Source organism: Chinchilla lanigera, unplaced genomic scaffold (genome assembly GCF_000276665.1).
Source record: "Chinchilla lanigera isolate Chin_1 unplaced genomic scaffold, ChiLan1.0 scaffold00095, whole genome shotgun sequence".
Lineage (NCBI taxonomy): Eukaryota > Metazoa > Chordata > Mammalia > Rodentia > Chinchillidae > Chinchilla > Chinchilla lanigera.
The window spans coordinates 3,085,094-3,104,306 of NW_004955496.1; the positions used below are offsets into that span (position 1 = coordinate 3,085,094).

A 19,213-nucleotide genomic window follows, 5' to 3' on the forward strand; every position below is an offset into this window, starting at 1 on the left:
TTCACAGATCTCAATATTAAAACAGAAACACTAAATTTATTGGAAGAGAAAGTAGGTAAAAACCTTGAAGACACAGGGGTAGGCAGAGACTTCATGAACAAAAACCAAACCCCACGTAAAACAGTTCAAAGAATCAACAACTGGGATTTCATCTGTAGTAGTCGATTGATTATGTCAACTTGAGAAGTTTAGAAGCATAACTAAACTTGGCTCAGCAACTGGCCCAGCAATTCTACATCCTTGGGTGTAGAGGAGCCACCCTAGGTTGTAGAAGAGCCACCCTAGGGTGGATCATCACCTAGATAATATAAAAGGGAAATGAAGAAGGACAGAGGTACTTCCATTCCTTTTGGAGGAGCTCCAGTCTTCACCTTCAGCTTGGACTTAGTCTCCTGGCCTCTAGAGCAGACACTTCGGCTTTCACCTTGGATTGTTCAGCCTTCCGTCGCAGACTCTTTGGCCTCCTGGTACAGACTTGCATGGAACTCTGCAGTGAACTCCAGACCCTGGACTGATTCCTTCAGTCTTCAGTGTGCAGACACCCTCTGCACACTTCCCCATACAACTCTCTGGCTGACAGTCATAAGCCAATCTTGTAATTTCTTATAATTTGTACATCCTGTGTTATATCTGTTTCTCCAATAAAACCCTGACTGATACATCATCCTACTGAAAAGTTTCTGTACATCTAAAGAAATCACCAGCAGGGTAAAAAGAAAACCCACAAACTTGGGAAGAATTTTAGCTGACTGTCCCTCAGACAAAGGGCTTTTATCTAGAACATATAAAGATTAAAAAATATCAGTGCCCCCCCAAATTCAAAGACCCAATCCAAAAATGGGCAGCTGAGATGAATACACACTTCTCAGATAAGGAAATACAAATGGCAAAATACATGAGAAAATGTTCAACATCATTAGTCATTCGAGAAATGCAAATTAAAACAACACTGAGAGTCCACCTTACCCCAGTAAGAATGGCTAGCATTAAGAAATCAACCAATAACAAATGCTGGCGAGGCTGTGGAGAAATAGGAACCCTTCTCCACTGCTGGTGGGAATGCAGACTGGTGAAACCACTGTGGAAATCAGTTTGCAGATTCCTCAGCAAACTAGGACTAGAGGATCCATTCAACCCAGCTATTCTCCTTCTGGGTATTTTCCCAGAAGATCTAAAAACATCATATCACAGCAATATATGTGCACCTATGTTCTTACAGCACAATTTGTAATTGCTAAATTGTAGAAGCAACCCAAATGTCCACCCACCGAGGATTGGATAAGAAAATTGTGGTACTTTTATGTAATGGAATATTATTCAGCTATAAAGAAAGAGAAACTCGAGGATTTTATAGGTAAATGGTCACAACTACAGACCATACTCATAAGTGAAGTAAATCAAACCTGCATGTGCAAGCACTGCATTGGCTCACGGGTGTAAAACCTGAAAGAGTTAACTTAAACTCAGAGGTATGATAAACATTGTGAAATGATAGGAAAACGCTCAAGGGGAAAGGGCAACTGGGATGTGGGAAAAGAGAAGGGAAAGAAGAAGAAATTTTGTATGTATGTATATACAGGATAGTTAACATAGTTGATCTACTGTCTTCTATTTCTTTGGTGAAAGAAACAGTTAATGAGTCCTTGATTGATCAATATTGCATGGCTCTATCTGTTTTCATGATAAACTACTTTGAAGATATCAATATGTAATACAATAAGCATTGTTAATCTCCTATCACTTTGTTTGTAACTCTGTAATGTCTGTACTGTTCTTTTGCTATTTTGTAAAAGGTTGTCTGTTAATGTTTTCCTCCTTTTGTTTTTAAAATAAAAAAAAAATTTATTCACTGACCAATTTAATGAGTCCCTAGCTTATGCCAGACATTGTTCCGTATGTTAAGGATACAGCAGTAAGTTAGAAAAGAATCGTGACTTCACAAAGCTTACATTTCCATGTGAACAGATAATAAATAATGTACACAATATTACGAGGTAATAAGTGTTTTGGAGAAGAAGAAAGCAAAGATGGCAACACGGGAAAGCTGAGTAGGATGAGAGAGCAATCTGGGGGCCAATCAGAGAGCAGTATCCAGTATCAGAAAGAGTTGGTCCCACTGCAATAAGCAAGCAAGAGCTGAAGCAAGAGTGCAGTGCAGTAACAGGAGATTGTTCTATGACTATGCTTACACTTGGTAAGAGGGAGAACTTCTGAACAGATTTAAACACAATAATATAATCTGATTTGCATCATTCTGCTTGAAATAATTAAAAAGATGGAAGAAGGGTGAGGACAAAAGCAGGGAGATCAGTTAGTAGGCTTTCGCAGTTATCCAGATAAGAGATGTTGGCACTGGGACCAGGAAGGTAGTGCTGGAATGATAAGCATGGTTCTAGATAGGTTCAGAAGATAGTCACTCGGATTTTCTGAAGAAAATGAGAGGAAAGACATACAGAAAGGGGAATGATCAGATGCTGTTCACTCCCTGGCACATGGCAGTGAAGAACTCTACAAGGCCACTAGGTAAACAGGACAAAATGATCAAGTGAACAGCATGGGAAGAAAAAGAGAAGTCAAGGACCAAGATCTGAGGCCCTCCAATGCTAAACGCAAAGAAGGGATAAAAAGCAATGAACAAAGGAGAGGAGCAGGACTGCCAGGGAGCCAGGAGGACCCTGCAGCGTGATGCCTGAAGCCAGGCTAATTAAGAGATAAGTGCGAACCAGCTGCAGAGCTGAGGGAGTGATGGTGACTTACCGGCACCAGTTCTGGAAGAGTGGGAGGAGAAATCTGACCAAGATGTATTTGAGAGTAGAGAATCATGTCTAGACAACTTTGATTTTTAAAATAAAGGAATGTAAAAGCTAAAACTATGCTTTGTGATTAACTATTAGTTTAGAACCAGATTCAATATCAATGCAAAGAAGCATGGCACCAAAAGTTAAGAGTCTAAGCGGAAATTCCTGCTTATTATTAGACTATGAATACTAGCACATTCTTAAAAGGCCGTCATTGTTTTTGCCTCCTGGATATAACACTACTGATTCAAGTTATTCTGCTTGGTGTTACAGGGACCAGTTATCCTAAGCAAGTACTAAAATGTATAGCTTTTCACACTTGATTTTGAAAGAGGTGGGAGGGTGGGCAAAGTTGTAGGTGTCATTATTAAGACATTATTCAGTATCTTCTAGAGAGTTTTTAGCTGTGTAATTGGGAAAAATAGGGGTGAAAAAAAAGTTTTGAAGGACAAATGGTAATTCAAGGTTTGGGCCCCAGCTGTAATTTCTAATCAAACTTAATTAACCCAAAATAAAATGCTGATCTCTAGAAACGGAGCACATCACATGAATATCAAAGTGTACCATCAGACAACTTAAGTTTTACAGTGTAAAACAGATGCTTAAAAATAAAGAACTGATAAATCATAGTATCAGAAGTAGTGGCTGTATGGAAGATGCAGGAGATGAGTAGCAACAGAACCCATTCCCCAAACTGTATCAGGTATTCGATGCTGTTCAGCTTGGTTAGGCATGTTAGAAAATAATTCAAACAATCCTACGCATTATTTTAAAGACAGACTTATAAATATTACAAACTTTATAAATAAATATTAACTTCTCCATGATGGAAAGGCGCAAGGGAAAATGTGCAAGAAACACCAGACTGTGGCACATTGGAAGTGTCTGTGCACAAATATCCAAAATAATCTACAGATTCAGAGGCACGGTATAGTTAAGAAATCCCTGTTGGCTCATTATCACCTCTAATGTTAAGTCAGTGGGTAATTCAAGAAAGAATTTCTTTTCAATTTATCTCAAAGTAACATTCAGGTCATAAAAAATGGATTGAAATGATGAACAAGTCACTTGTTGATGCTGAAGTAAGAGAATGAGAGGTATCATAGCAATAAAAGAACAGTAAGCCTTCATTAAGAAACAAGCAACAAGGAACAAATTTAAATGCTACACTATCAGAGAGCCAGCCATATCAATGGTCTGCTCCTTCCTATGTCTACAAAACTCAAGCAAGTAAGTTTCTTTGGGCTTCAGTTTCTAAACTTATAAAAAGGGAGCTAAAGTAATTTCAAATGTCTGACTATAATGTATGTTAAAAACTTTAAGAAGTACCAATTTTTAAGTATTTACATATGAAGTAAGGCAAATATAAATGTGGATTTCTCTTCTGGTGCTAGGGATCAAACCCAGGGCCTCAGGCACACCAGGCAACTATCTACCACTGAGCCACACCCAAACCCCCAGGATTCTTTGGTCTTTCCTGTTTCTTTTCAATGAATTCTAAATCTTAAAAAAAAATTTATTTTATTGTACCCTGTCCAAGTTTAGTGAATGAGGCTTCTAAACTGAAATGCAGGTCAGTCCAGGATATACGTGCAGCTTACCCAGATTGGGAGGCTTGATGGAGTGTCTAACACTGTAGGGGCAGGATGGTGACCACACACTCCTACACTCCAAAGCCACCAAGGTTCCCTGAGAAACTGATCAGACTGGGATTTTTCTCTACAAAAGGTTCTTACAGCACAAATATGATGATCTCATAAACTATTATGGTTTGCCATCTAGCAAGGTTCAAGACACATGTATACACCCAAAGTCACAGGTACTTGTAAAAAATCCTGTGATTTTTTGATTGGCCTACTTCTGATTATGAGACTGGAACTGAGTTTCAAGAAAAGCATGTTTCCACTCATATATTATATGCTTCCATGCTTCCACTCATATATTATATCCTACTACTCCTATATTAAACTCTTCATATTTTAATATTTAAAGATATCAAACATAGGATTAAAAAGGAAGCATGCTATATAAGCATATCAGCCTTACTAGCTCATTGAATCTCCCGCGTCTATAAATGTCTTCAAATTAATTCCGTCTTTTGAACCTAATTCTACTTGTCATCATAAATTATTTTGGCTGGGGCTGGGGATTTAGCTCAGTGGCAAAGCGCCTGCCTGGCAAGCGCAACGTCGTGAGTTCGGTTCCCGGTACCGGAGAAAAACCAAAAGAAAAAAAAAAAATTATTTTTGCTTTCACTAGCTGACAGAATGACTTTTAGATACATGTAGTCTTTTAATTTTTCACTGTTTTTCCTTTTATAAGGTGCCCCCATTTTATGAGGTACACATTTATTTTACATCTGCCAAGCATTCTTTCTCTTCTGCTTTAAAGACCTATTTTAAGAAGCTTTTTCACACACTGATGTTTCCTCTGTCTCAGGAGGTTTTCTAACAGAGAAAAAAACAATGTATAAAGTGAAACTTTCTTCTAGATTATTAAGTAACTAGATTTAACACAGAATTTCTCTGTATTTTCAGAATCAGAAAACTTTCCCCCATCTCTATTTTGTGCTGCAATTGTAGACAATTCTACAACTTAAGTAATTTTTCAGGACAATGATTTGTTCTGCATTCAGGTCCTACTCTCCTGCTAAGCAGGTATGAATACTAGTATTTACCCAGGGTGAAATCTGTCTAATGTTACAGTGTGTGTTCATGGAGGAGGAGGGTTACATGCTATGCTTAATGTGCTATCTGGTAATGTTTACTAATGGTCATTTAATGTAAAGCCATGTGCTCTGCATAGGGCTGATTTTAACAGCTAAGCATTAAAATCATCACTTTGAAAACTGACTCCTGAACTATGAAATAACTACTAAATACTTACCAGGGTAAGCATCAAAAGTGACTCTGTCTCCAGGAACAGACCCGTCCGGAGGAGCCAGGATTTCGACCTTCTCCGGGGAACTAGCACACATCACCATTGCCTGAGACAGGATCCCCCTCATCTTTGCAGGCTTCAGGTTGCAAAGTAAAATCACCATCCGATTTTGCATCTGTGGGAAACACAAAATTAGCGGCTAAAGCTGCACAGATGATTAGAATAATCACCTGGAGAATATATTAAGAGACACATGTTATACTAAACAGCAAATGTTACATTTATGTGGATGCATCTTTTGTTTCTGTGGGTCCAAACTCATCTCTTGTTAGGAAACTGCACACACGAAAGGAAAATCCTCCGAACAACTCATTTTAGCTACAGAGCAGAGGCCATTTGGCTAAATACTTACTGAAGGATTAATAAGTGAATGAAACAGACTTGGTTTTAAATTTTGGCTATCATTGTCTAGCAATGGGAATGTATAAAGTTGATTTTCCCATTTCTTTAAAAAAAGAGTAGCCTTAAAATTGTCTACACTCTATCTGGATGGTTAACAGGAAGATGATGGCCACAGGGTACTCAGCCTTATTGTCAGATCAGTACAAACCATGTGAACAAGGTGCTTTACTTTCCTGAACAGGAAGACTGCTCACACTGAATTACACGTGACAGTAAACAGGAGAGCATGTGTAAATCACATGCACTAAATACATCATGAACAACAGCTCGCATCATCATTTTTATCACTGTTCCATCATGGAGTTTAATTCCTTGATTAAAAAGAAAATCACTGTTACATAAACTCAGGAACTACCAGTCTGAAACTAGGAGAATAAAGGTTTTATTATCTTTAAAACCCAGAAAAAATTTTGATAGTTGAGGAACAAATAGGTGAAGGCATCATGGAGATTAATTTGACATTTTTGATAGGCTCTTTTATTCATTAAGATAGATGTTTGTATTTTGTTGCTACTTAAAAGTATACATTTTTTTTTCTTATACAAAATTGAAACATTTTAAAAATAATACATTTTTTACTCTTTCTGTCCTCATGAATTCTACCTTACTTTACAGGTCTTTTTCAAGGTTTTACACAGTTTTTTTCCCCTCAGACGGGGTCTCAGTTTGTGGTTTGGACTGGTGTTGAACTCATTATGTAACCTAAGCTGGCCCTGAACTTGAGATTCTCCCACCTCAGCCTTTGTCAGTGTTGCAATTAAAGTTGTGCACCACCATGATTAGTTCTAACTTTTTGTGGAATTCCCTTCAAACTAATCATTTGATAATCAATATTAGCTTACATCATATGGTCATCTTGAGACAAAATTATAAAGGAAAGATACCATGATAGAGAGAAGGAAGGTGACATAGGTAAGCAATAGTAATTTTAGGCACAGACTTTACCTGTTCAAGAGGAATATGATTCACTAGGCCACTGACAACTGTTCTTGGGGCTGTTTCTCCAACATCTATTTCTTCTACATACAAAGTGTCTGCATCAGGGTGCTTTTTGGCATTAATGATGCGGCCAATTCGAAGATCCAGACGAGAAGCATCTATTGGCTTAGAATCAACACTTCCTGCTGTGGATGGCTGCTTTTTCTCCTTCTTTTCTCCTAAAAAGTATTCATCAATGGGTAAACATCAGACTAAAACAAAACTGTATTAAGAGAAACCCATGGTAGCAATACTAATGAGCTTAAAAGAAAAAAAAATCACAAACTTTATCTCCTATCTTCAGTGAATAATAAATGAAAGAATTATTTAAGTCACTAAAGCTCAAACACTATTTTAGCTATTTCCCTGAAAAACCATTTACATTTCTAGTTATAGATATAGAGCTAGGCAGACTGGTTCATGGGCTCAACTTAGCACGCGGCCTATCTGTGTAAGTAAAGCCATACTGGAACACAATCCATGTTCACTCATTTTCATTTTCTGGATACCTGGTATCACAGCACAGCTGAATGGGTGTGATAAAGACATTATGGCTCCACAACCTAACATACCCACTCTATGGCCTTTTATTTTTAAAAGTTTGCTTTTCTCTGGTACAGAGATTTAGAGAAATCCTTTAAAATTTTGTACTGGACTCTGAAAGATGAAAATCCTTTATTTAGAAAACACATCATAGTCGATAGTCAGATATAGACTAAACTATATGACTAACAGTGAAATTTGACTTCACTGATAAAATGTTTCTCTCACCAGTTACATGCAAAGGTATATGGAGGATTTCTCCACTTCTGAGATCTCTCTTTCGACTTGAAGGTTTTTTGGTTTACCTACAGTAAACTGTCCAAGCAGAAGAGATTACTTTATTCTGACTATGCTTTCACAATCTTGCTTTTATTTATAGGCTGGTAATTTCACATATGATCACTTTAACCAGAGTCAAAATGCAAAATGCAAAGAGGATTTATAATTCTTAAGTCTAGTTTTAATTTTTTTGTCAAGAAGAATATGGGTCTGAAGTGCAAATTTATTTCTCTTCCACTCTGTAAGCAGGGACAGTTACTGTAGCTTGGAAATGTTCCTTTTCATCTCTACCTTTGCTTACTCTTTCAGCATTTACTACTGCCTAGGAAATAGTCCTCAGATCTGGAACCAGGTGAGTGGCCTGTGCTGCTTTGGCACTCAAAACCTCTTTTAAGGAGAATAAGGAAGGCATCTATGTCTACAATAGTCCCCTTATCTGCGGTTTCACTTTCTATCTTTTAGCTTGCTGCAGTCAACTGTAATCTGAAAATAAATGGAGAATCCCAGAAATAAAGTTTGTACATTTAAAATGGCCCACTGTTCTGTGTGGCATCCTGAAATCTCCAGCTATCCCACTCTATCCTTCGCAGGAGGCGAATCATCCCTTTACCCAGACTATCCATGGTGTGTATGCTACATGCCTGTTGGTACCTTAGTAGCTGTCTTCCATATCCAACTGACTACTGAGTTATCAGAGAGCTTGTGTCCAAGGAACCCTTATGTTACTTAATAATGGCAATAGTAGTGATGCTGGCAATTTATTACAGTGCATTCTTATAATTGTTCCATTTTACTACTGTTAATCTCTCACTGTCCCTAACCTTTACCATAGGTATATATGTGTAAGAAAAAACAGTATATAGAGGTTTCAGTACCATTTACAGTCTTAGGAGTCCTTTGGAGGCTTTGGAATGTAACCCTATGGATAAGGAGGGACTACTGCCTGAGTATGTAATAAACATTACATAAAGAAATAAAGATGCACAAAGATGAGTGTTGCTAGAGCAAGAAGGCAGGATTCTGCAAAAGAACATTCACAGACTGTACAAAGATAGTTAAAAGGAGAAAGAACTATTTTGAAATACTGACAATTCTTAATCTCACTAGGAAGACTTTAAAAATGTAACATTTTCCATATAACAAATTAGGAATGATTTTTAAAATAGTAAAAAAAAAAAATCAGTTTTTTGGTCATAAGGATGGAACTCAGAGCCTTTGTACCTGGTTGCATTCCCAGGTCTTTTCAGTTTATATTTTGAGACAGAGTCCTACTAAATCTCTAAATTGCCCAGGGTGGGCTTAATCTTGCGATTCTCCTGCCTCAGCCTCCCAGAGTGCTGAGATTACAGGCATGTAGCACCATGCTCAGCTACCAAATCTTAAGTTATCTTTGTGCGATATACTATATATATTAATAATATAATCTATAGCCATACATATACTTTTAAACTTTTACTTCATAAGCATCTGAAATATCACTATTAGGAATCCACATTTCAGAAAATCTACACCACAAGCTTTGTTATGGAAAGAGGTTTTAGAAATATTCCACTGACAATGACAAATGCTCAAAATGTGCATGTGGAACTGTAGAAACACCATGTGGACATTCGTCTGCGCAGGAGCACAACACTGGAACATGGCGGTCCTACACCCAAACACCTACACTACAGTCCTCTGTAACTAGCACTGCCCAATACATTATCTGCCAGCCACATATGGTCATTCACATATAAATTTAAAATTATCAAAACTAAATTATCAATTCAGCTCTTCAGTCACACTAACCACACAGCTCAACAGCAACATGCAGACTTCAGCTCCTGGCTGGGCCAGGCACACGGGATGCATTTCCACCATCTGAGGAAGTTCCCTGGACACAAGCGCTCCAGCCCAAGGCTCAGAGCTCTCTTGTGCTTTTCCTCTTCCTCTAAAGGACACTGTCTTGTCCCATCAGGCTAGAAGGCTGATCAGTCCCACAATCAAAACACTAGGTCTCCTCAGACAGCAGAAGATGGACTTCACACATTTGGTAAGAATGGGCTCTACGACTGTTTTGTGTCCACTTCTTAATAAATTTTATAAAGAATTAGATTTTGCTTTCATTGCAAATCATACCACCTAGTGGTGAAGATATGTAACAGGATGTACAGCATCTACCTACTTCTAACTCACAGAAGCTGCTTATTCATATTTACCTAAAGGAACTGACATGCATCATGCTAAATTGGCTTAGATTAGTTCACAAATCCCTCAGCCATTTCCTATTTTCCAAATAACAAACAAACAACCCCCCATGGCAATTATGAGCATAATGCAAGGTATTAGACAGAATTTAAAAGTACTGTTCTAGATATAGCTGGTAAAAATGAATTCTAGTAAAAAGTGAAGGCATGTAGTTAAAAGGAGAAAGATTTATAATTAGAAAAATAGTTTTAGTAGCAAGGTAATGGGAAAAGTGAGGTTTTAATACAGATTCAGATAAAAGATCAAAAGAACCTGAACTAACAGTAACACCTAATAAAAATTCAGCACTGGATTCTAGTTTTACTTGGTGATAGGAACTGTAAGATCTGTAACTCAGGAATGAAGATTGAGGGACAGGGACAGATTTGGATGACTGCATAATTTCAAATGTTGCTGTCCAAGTAGATAGTGATACTACTTATGATTAAGTTATACGGGTTCCTGAAACTTTAATATCCCATGCCTTAGTTCAGGTAACGCGCTTTGACTGATATCCCTTGTCTATCCTCACAACTGGTTTAAAGCTACCTTCCTATCTGTGACTTCTCTGGAACTATTTCCCCAAATTTAGTCATACCAAAGCATGTATGGGTTTCCATACCACATCTCTGTCTGCTTTTACTATGTTGGTCCTTCACCCAGAAGGCCGGTTTTACCCTGCTGAGCTACTCAACATTCACACACCCTTCAGAAGTACGTTTCCATGTCCCAACAGCATACTGCTGCTAATTTTATTTTAGCTCATAAGTTTTAACTTTTTGTTTGATACCATTAGCATAAGCAGCAAAAATGTTAACATCATCTGATAAACCAGTCCAGAGTCAAATAAGCTTAATGATCAAAATTACCTTTCTTTTCAGTTTTTTCTTTCACCTTTTCTTCTCCTCCCTTTTTTATCTGTTCTTTGGTACCACACAATACAGTTACTAGTGTAGACTGTTCCGCATTTTCGGCAGTCACAGAATTGGCTTGCAGTGGAGTATAAGATGGGCATGGTATTTGCTTCACTGAAATAGATGTTAGTGTGTATTAACCAAACAAAAAGCTTAAAAAACATAAATTGTGAATCATAAATCAAAATTCCCTTTCAAAAGAAAAATTAACTGTGTATTACTGTCAAGTATCTAGTATGTGAGGTGTAGAAAAGCAGCTAAGAAATTAAGCATATTTCAACCATTATTAAAAGTAACAGAAAAAGGCATGATTTCTATTTAATCACTAATTACTCAAGTGAGAAAACTACAGATAACAATAACTGCTGGTATTTATTAGAGATTTATCAAGCTCTTTTCAAAATGCTTCATATGAGCTGACTCATGTAATTCTCAAGCACTGATTGAGTCTTCTCATGTAGTCATTTTACCAAAGATAAATGTGAGCCACGTGGAAGCGAAGACATGGCCCACCCATGTGAGGAGATGAGGAAGCGCACGTGTGCAGGTGGTCTGCTTCCAAAGAGCATTCTCATGGCTGGGGCGCACACTTGCACTAGGTTTTCTTCAACAACCAGGAAGGTGTTTTAATACTAGTCAATTCTGTATTAGTATTGAGGGAGACAGATTTACTTGCACATAATTTTATTGTCAAAAAGCAACTTCTTAAAGAAATAAAGTTCTTCAGCAATGTTTTAAGATGTGAAAAAAAGTTTTACATACCTCCCCTGATGATGGAAAAATATAATCTCAGGAGAGATTTTGATGTAGTTTGGTTTCGGGCCATATTCATACACTACTTCCCTGAGGTATTTTTTAAGTTCCCTAAAGGCAATGCTTTGCTTCAGCACTGTAAACTCCTATTTCAGGTTTCCACCATTAGGTACAATTCACCACTTTAGTTCATAGCACTGATTGGGCTAGCATTTCATTAATAAAATAGTTTAAAGGTTTAATGCTCATGAGACTAACTTTTTTTTTACCCATTGAAAGAAATGAAAAGCAGTTTTACACTGGAATATTTTCACTGTTTACTTAATTCAGTATTTGTAGTCCAGATGTCCTAATCTTAAAAAGCATTTACTAGTCCCAAAATTTCTACGGACAAACAACATTCTCTTTGGCTGACAGCACTAATCATTCATCATTGATTTTGCCCTTACTACTACTTGGCGAACTTATTACTTAGCTAACTAAGGGTAGAATTTAGATGGTGTTAAAAATAATTCACTAATAGAATACTGTTCAAAAGAAAGCCAGCAGTAAGCTTACAATTTACTTGGTCTCAACTTCCCTACAGTAATTTTCTACAAAATCAAATGCTTTCCTGTGCAGTACTTTGAAATTATTAGAACTATCAAAAAAATTTGTTTTATAACAATGTAAATTTACCTAGAAATGCTGAAAGTAATTTAATAAAATTTAACTTACAACAGAGTATTTGAAGTTATAATTATCTGCTGGCTTGAATAACTTAAAAATTACATGGTTTCAGGAAAATAATTTTATTAAGTTTCAGTTTCTGCATAAAGAAAACAACTATATTTGCATAAAATGATTTAAGGATAAAATAAACAATGCATGTAATATACTTGGCACATAGCACTCTGCATAAATTTTAATAAATGTTAATTAAATAGCACTATATTGCTACTTATCAGCAAGTATTCAATAGAGCATGACAATGAAGCTGAGTATAAAACAAAATTAAAAGCTTAGGGTTCCGAACCCCAGCTGTGCTACACTTTTGTGACATTGGCAAGGTCATTTGTCTTTTCCAAATTTCTGTTTTCCCCTCTGTTGAAGGAGAGGAACGCACAGAAGAGACGCTGTAAGAGAACAGCCATTACAATGACATAGTAAATGATACCATTATTAGAAATCAAAAACCTATCATCACTCTAATCAATCACCTCCATTCTGAATTTCGGCCTGAATCAGCTCCTGTTTCAGTTCTTCAATTTCTTTCTTCAGTTTAGCATTTTCAACTCGAAGTTTTTTCTCTTCTCTCAGTGTTGCCTGCAAAACTAGTGTTAGGAAAATACAGTTAAAATATGTAAAGGTTTCTTTTTGAGTACTATTTAGAGAGTGTAATCTGTATATATACGGCTAGGACAACACCAAGAACCAAGTATTTGGTCAGCTCCTTTACACTAGTTTAATGTTCATTAAAACAGTATGACTCGGTAGGCTGAGGTAGGAGGGCTGCAAGTTCAAGGCCAGCCTGGCCAGTTTAGTGAGACCCTGCCTCAAAAGTTTAAAAAACTTAAAAAGAGCCGGAAAAGTAGCTCAGTGGTATAGAACACTAAATTTAATTCCTGGGACTGTAAATTCCACAAAACTACATTCAATCCTAAAGGATGGAAACTGAGGTTAGATTTTTTTTTGTACACATAATTTAGCAATTTTTAAGTAAAATTTAAAGAATGCCTTAGTAGGAGGGATACGTAAGTATGTATCCTCCCCTATATATTATAGGAACTCATACAGGATTTCGTATTTGATCTCACTCAATTTTCTTGTTACCTCTAATGCTATCCCAACTAATTTTAAACAGCATAGTCTTCATCCAGCAGTTGTTTCCCTACATATTATATACTTACTATTATCAATTCTAATTATTGTAAACCTAGTTTATTACTATATTCAAATACTAAACAAATCTAAAAGTTTTCTTCAAGATGACGAAGTAAAAATTTATATCGTAAACATTTTCCCCCTTTGTCAATATATGAATTCAATTTTCTTAAAAAACCTTAAACATTCTTACTTGCTTTTTCCTTTAGAAGAGCAACTTGCTGTTTAAGATATTCAATAATTTGATCTGCCTCTGTCCCTTTCTGCTCCAGTCTCTTCAAAACAGCTTCATTGGTTGTCATTTTTGCCAAGAAACGGCAGAAAATCCTAAATGGGAAAATAAAAGTGATGTGTTACTGTACTAGGAATAAATTTACTCTATAGGACATGTTTTTCAGCCATAACTGATCAGTATGCTAAAAAAACACTTTTTCTACGAAAAGCAACAAACTAAACAACGCAGAAAGGTTAAGTATACCAATCTCCAAATACATTTACAAGAAAAAAAATCTACTTTGTTTCTAAACACAGGGAAAATGCTATTTGATTACATTTAAGGTTCTAAATTTTTAAAAGTATTAAAATATTAAATAGCATTGTAACATAATACTCATACCTTAAAGTGAAAAAAATTATAATAATAAACTTAACAAGTTAGTGACCATCATACATGTGTTCTAAAGTAAACAGTTCTTAGATCCCTTCCTTACCAAGAACCTTTGTATTTTCTGCAGTACTTGGGACTGAACCCATGGCCCAGCGGAAGCTAAACAAGTGCTCTATAATTTAGCTATGTCTCCAGTCTTTACATAACACTTTTATGCACTTGGTATTTCTACTATTTATTGAAATATGTAGTTTCAGGAGGAATGTATGAAGAAGGCATAAATAGTAAAACAAAAAAATCAACAATTAGAAGAACATCGTTCTTAATTATATGCCTATTTAGAGATAGTATCAGTATATATGATATGGCCTTTATTAAAATTTTTAAAATTTTAGTTTTATAATAAATTCAAAATACTTTTAAAAATCCTGTCAAAATATAGAAAAATGCATATAAATATTCTGAGATTAATTCATCATGTTAAAGTTTAAACTGCCACACACTAAGATTAAAAACCACATCCACAAGAGAGGCTTAATCATTAGTAACAATATGAACCGTATGCTTTTATCTGATTTAATACAAGTTTATACTTCAAAGTGTAAAAATGACATAAAGCAATGCTGAAACAAACCTTGTTTTAAGTAAATAAAACTGCTCTGGATAAATCCTAAATTTTTTATTTAAAAAATTGGCCAGTGGACAAATAACACACGGTTGTTTTAAAATTTCAAACTATCGTACTATTTCCTTCATATACAAGTAATACTCTGTAATTTATCCTTTTTTAGAAAAAGAAGCCAACCATGAAAATACTTTACCCTAGAATTGACAATAAGTGACAGACACAATACCAAAGCAAAATAAAACCTTATAAAACCAAAGTTGCTAGTAAATGAAGAAAATGTAAACAGGGAAGTTAGCCTGGTAAAGCCCTGGAGAATGTGTGTGCCCTACATGGACTATTATTTTAACAGCTTTTAAAAATGTAGACAAACATGTGGAATAGAAATATCTCCCTAAAATTCTACCATTTTCGACATGATCAGAATGATCATGTTCCTCAAATTATTGCAAAGTCCCAATTTTAGAGGAAAAATAAAAATGGACTATATGAAGAAAGTTCAAGTAAAAATACTATGCTTTTCTGAATTTTAGTATGCTGAATTACAGCAATCTTTTAGTGTAATGTCTATTTTAATGTAATATAAGCAATGAATGAATGTATTCAATATGTGAAATACACCTAGTACAAACAAGGAGTAATGAATATTTAAGAATGTGAAGGTAGATACACATTATAGAAAAATACAGTTTGCAAAGGTATGGCTTATAAAATGTCATTCAAATTTCAAAATAAACTAGTACTTCAAGTGTTATGAAAGAAATTATTAAAGCATAAAATGCTTTCCTTAAGTGAGCCAACAGCTCTAATAAGTCACCTACAAATATAACCAGCCACATAGCTGAAAAAGCAAAATATGAGACTGATGCTCTGACTCAAAACAGTTTGAAATCTTCCAACACCAAGACTAATTTGTAAAACAGAGATCATAAATCCTAGTCTAAGAGAAAAAACAGGATACACAACTTTATTTCATTAATAAATCAACTATTAGGAAAGCAGTTTGGTTACAAAACTGAGTTAAATATAAGAGTTGGACTCTTTTTTTTTTTTTTTTTTTTTTTTTTTTTGGTTTTTCTCCGGTACCGGGTACCGAACTCACGACCTTGCGCTTGCAAGGCAGGCGCTTTGCCGCTGAGCTAAATCCCCAGCCCAAGAGTTGGACTCTTGCAATACAGTATATATGGAAGTACAGGAGTCGGTTTAGGAAGAGAAAATACTATTTATCAAAATACAGAAACATACGCTGAACATGGGGACTCATACAACTAGGAAGAAGAAATGAGGTAAGGGGAAGTGGTAAAATTTCAAATGAAACTGATAGAAATATACATGAGACAATCTGAATAATCTTCTGTCATTATTACCCAAAGGAGTTAAGAGGCTGGGGAGTATGAAGTGCCACACCAGTTTTCATAAAGCTAAAATACAATTACCACAAACTGAAAACACAAAGGGGTCACAGTTAGTTAAGACTAGGTTATAATTACAGTTTGACAGTTTAACAACACATAGCTACTTAATTTAGTTTGGACATTTTTATAAGTAAGCTATATCCAAGTTTTTAAAAGTTAAAATATGTCCAATAATATACTTTCACACAAAAGGTAATGACTGATGAAGAATTAAGTCAATTATATATATATCTTACTCTCACATAATTCAAAACGGCATGTAAAACACATGAAACATTTCCACTGCTAATTTTTATGTCTTTAAGTACTGTTAGGTAATGATATGCTACATATATCTATTTCTTGTACTTAACTAATTATAACATGTTACAAAATAAGTATAATTTACATACCTGGTTATAAGTTTACAAATACTTGCTTAGGGTAATGCCTAGCTTTAAATTGTGAATAGTACATAAATGTAGGTCTGAGAAATGTGTATTACCTGTAATGCTCAACAAAAGTGGACTTTTAACCAAATAATTGGATAAAAGAAATATGAGAATTAAAGATGAAAAAGAAGAAAGCATGTTAATAACAAAAAGAAGTATTACTGGAAAACACACATATAGAACATGAAGTGTTAAAATACAGAGGGATAACAATGATATTACTTGACCATTCAGATAGAAGGTAATTACAGAAAATAGTACATGCTATCATAAGTTTTCTAATACATATTGGATAATAATAATACCTACTGTTTACTTTGCTTTTGGTCTCAGTTACATCCTTTTCTAAACACTCAAGATAGTAACTTTAATTATTTCAACACAATGAAGTACATACTACCATCATTCCTCCTTATGCAGGTACTGGCAATTTACCAGAAGAGTGATAAAAATAACGTGGAGTAGGTAATCACATAGACCTGGGAACCAATTCTATCACTTGCTCCTCTGCCGCTTAACATGGTGACAAGTTATTTAACCTGAGCTTTAGTTTTCCATTTGTAAGATGAGGGTACCTTTACCTACCTCATAGGGTTGATGAGGGGCAGAAGGATATACTGCACCTAATAAAGATTCTGACACACAGTAGACACGGTAGTTAGCTTATCAAAATTTTGGGAACACAAAGATAGAGCACACATGTAATTTCACCTTCAAGAAGCTCACTATATACTGGCCTACCTGATGTCACCATAGTTTCTCAGATCCTAGTTATGATTTTTATATTTTCTGAAGAGTAAAGGACATAACAAATAACAAAAATTGAACTTACAAATGTACTTAAATAATTTGGTTATGTTACATATTAATTTGTCAGTGGTATGTAGTCCATGAGAGTGATAGTAATATAGTTACATTAATTCTGAATTTTATATTTATAATAGTGAGCAGGGGCTGGGGATTTAGCTCAGCGGCAAAGCGCCTGCCTGGCAAGCGCAAGGTCGTGAGTTCAGTTCCTGGTACCGGAGAAAAACCAAAAAAAAAAAAAAAAAAAAATAGTGAGCAAATTTACTTAAGGACTCCTATCTTGGCAATACCATAAGACGACAGCAAACTGTAAAATCTTTGTATACTTTTCCCCCACCAATACTTACTGCCATAAGAACTGTGGAAACTACAATGATAACAGACTTGACAGTATTAAATTATATACAAGGAAGGAATGAACTAAGTGGAATAAAGCACATTATCAACTTGAATTCCCTCTGAAAGTCTCCTAAACAGACCTGTGAAAATTATCAGCTCTAGCTTAGGAGGCAAAACAATCCACAACAAGCATACACAAAATTTTTCCAAAGGCACAACTAGCCAAGGATACCAAAAGAAAAACTGGTTTTTTGAGAATGATGTTGTCACGGTCACTTTTCTTTCATTGCTGAGACAAAATACCTGATGCCCAAAATTAAGGAAGGAAAGGTTTATTTAGCTGACATTTTTTGGAGGTTTCAGTCCCTACTTGGCTGGCTCCAAGGCATAGTGGCACATGGCAGAGGGCAACCATTCATGGCAGGAGAAAACAGTAAGAGTGAAAAGGGAGGAGTGGCAGCAAATAGCCTCTTTCCCTCCCTTACACTGTATGCAAACTACCCACCTCAGGGTGGGTGCAGCACTCACACCCATAATCCCAATGCTGGACCATGAATCAATCATAAACTCTAGAAGCTCACCCCATGACTGCATGAGGCTTTGGGGGGACATCAAGACTCAAACCATAACAGATGTAAAATTTCCTGGTTTTAGGGAAGGGGAAAAAAAAAAGAACAAAAATTTACTTAATGCTTTCTGTTCAACTTTGCCGCTAATCTAAAACTTCTCTATAAGACAGTCATTAAAATAAAAACTCAAGGCTAAAAAGGGTAGAGGGAAAAAGAATTAGGGTTTGGTTGATTAATGGATACAAAATTATAGATAGAAGGACTAAGTTCTAGCCTTCTATAGAACAGTAAGGTAAGTATAATTAAAATAATTTATCATGTATTTTGAAATAGACAAGAGGGTTCTAAGTGTTCTCATCACAAAGAAATGATAAACATTTGAGATGCTAGGCTAATTACTCTGATTTAATCATCATGCATAGTAAACAGGTATCAAAATATCACCTTTAAGCCCATAATATGCACTATTATCATGTGTTAATTTTAAGAAGTAGAAAAAAATTCACCAAATCCCAAACGTACATGCATGTGGAAGTATGTGAGTCTGAAATATGAGAAAATGCTTTGCATTCTAATTACTCACAGTTAGACAATAATTATCAGTTTTCCAACAGTTTCCGTAAGTCATTACCCATGATAAATATGGTATAATGATATATTTGGTCACTCTACACAAGTTTAACTACCACAGTATCACAATTATACTACACAGGAAGCCTCATTA

At 35.6% G+C, this 19,213-nt stretch overlaps 1 protein-coding gene across 2 annotated transcripts in view; it reads right to left on the reverse strand.

Annotated features, from left to right (window-relative positions):
* Aimp1 (aminoacyl tRNA synthetase complex-interacting multifunctional protein 1) overlaps positions 1–19,213 on the reverse strand; it is a 34,533-nt gene that overhangs the window by 11,614 nt on the left and 3,706 nt on the right. For both annotated transcript variants that reach the window (XM_005406220.2, XM_005406219.2), the window contains exons 2-6: positions 13,890–14,023; positions 13,033–13,146; positions 11,036–11,194; positions 7,086–7,297; positions 5,685–5,853 (exon numbers count right to left, since the gene is read on the reverse strand). In XM_005406220.2, the coding sequence (XP_005406277.1) occupies positions 5,685–5,853; positions 7,086–7,297; positions 11,036–11,194; positions 13,033–13,146; positions 13,890–14,023 (788 nt within the window). The remainder of the gene's footprint in view (positions 1–5,684; positions 5,854–7,085; positions 7,298–11,035; positions 11,195–13,032; positions 13,147–13,889; positions 14,024–19,213) is intronic.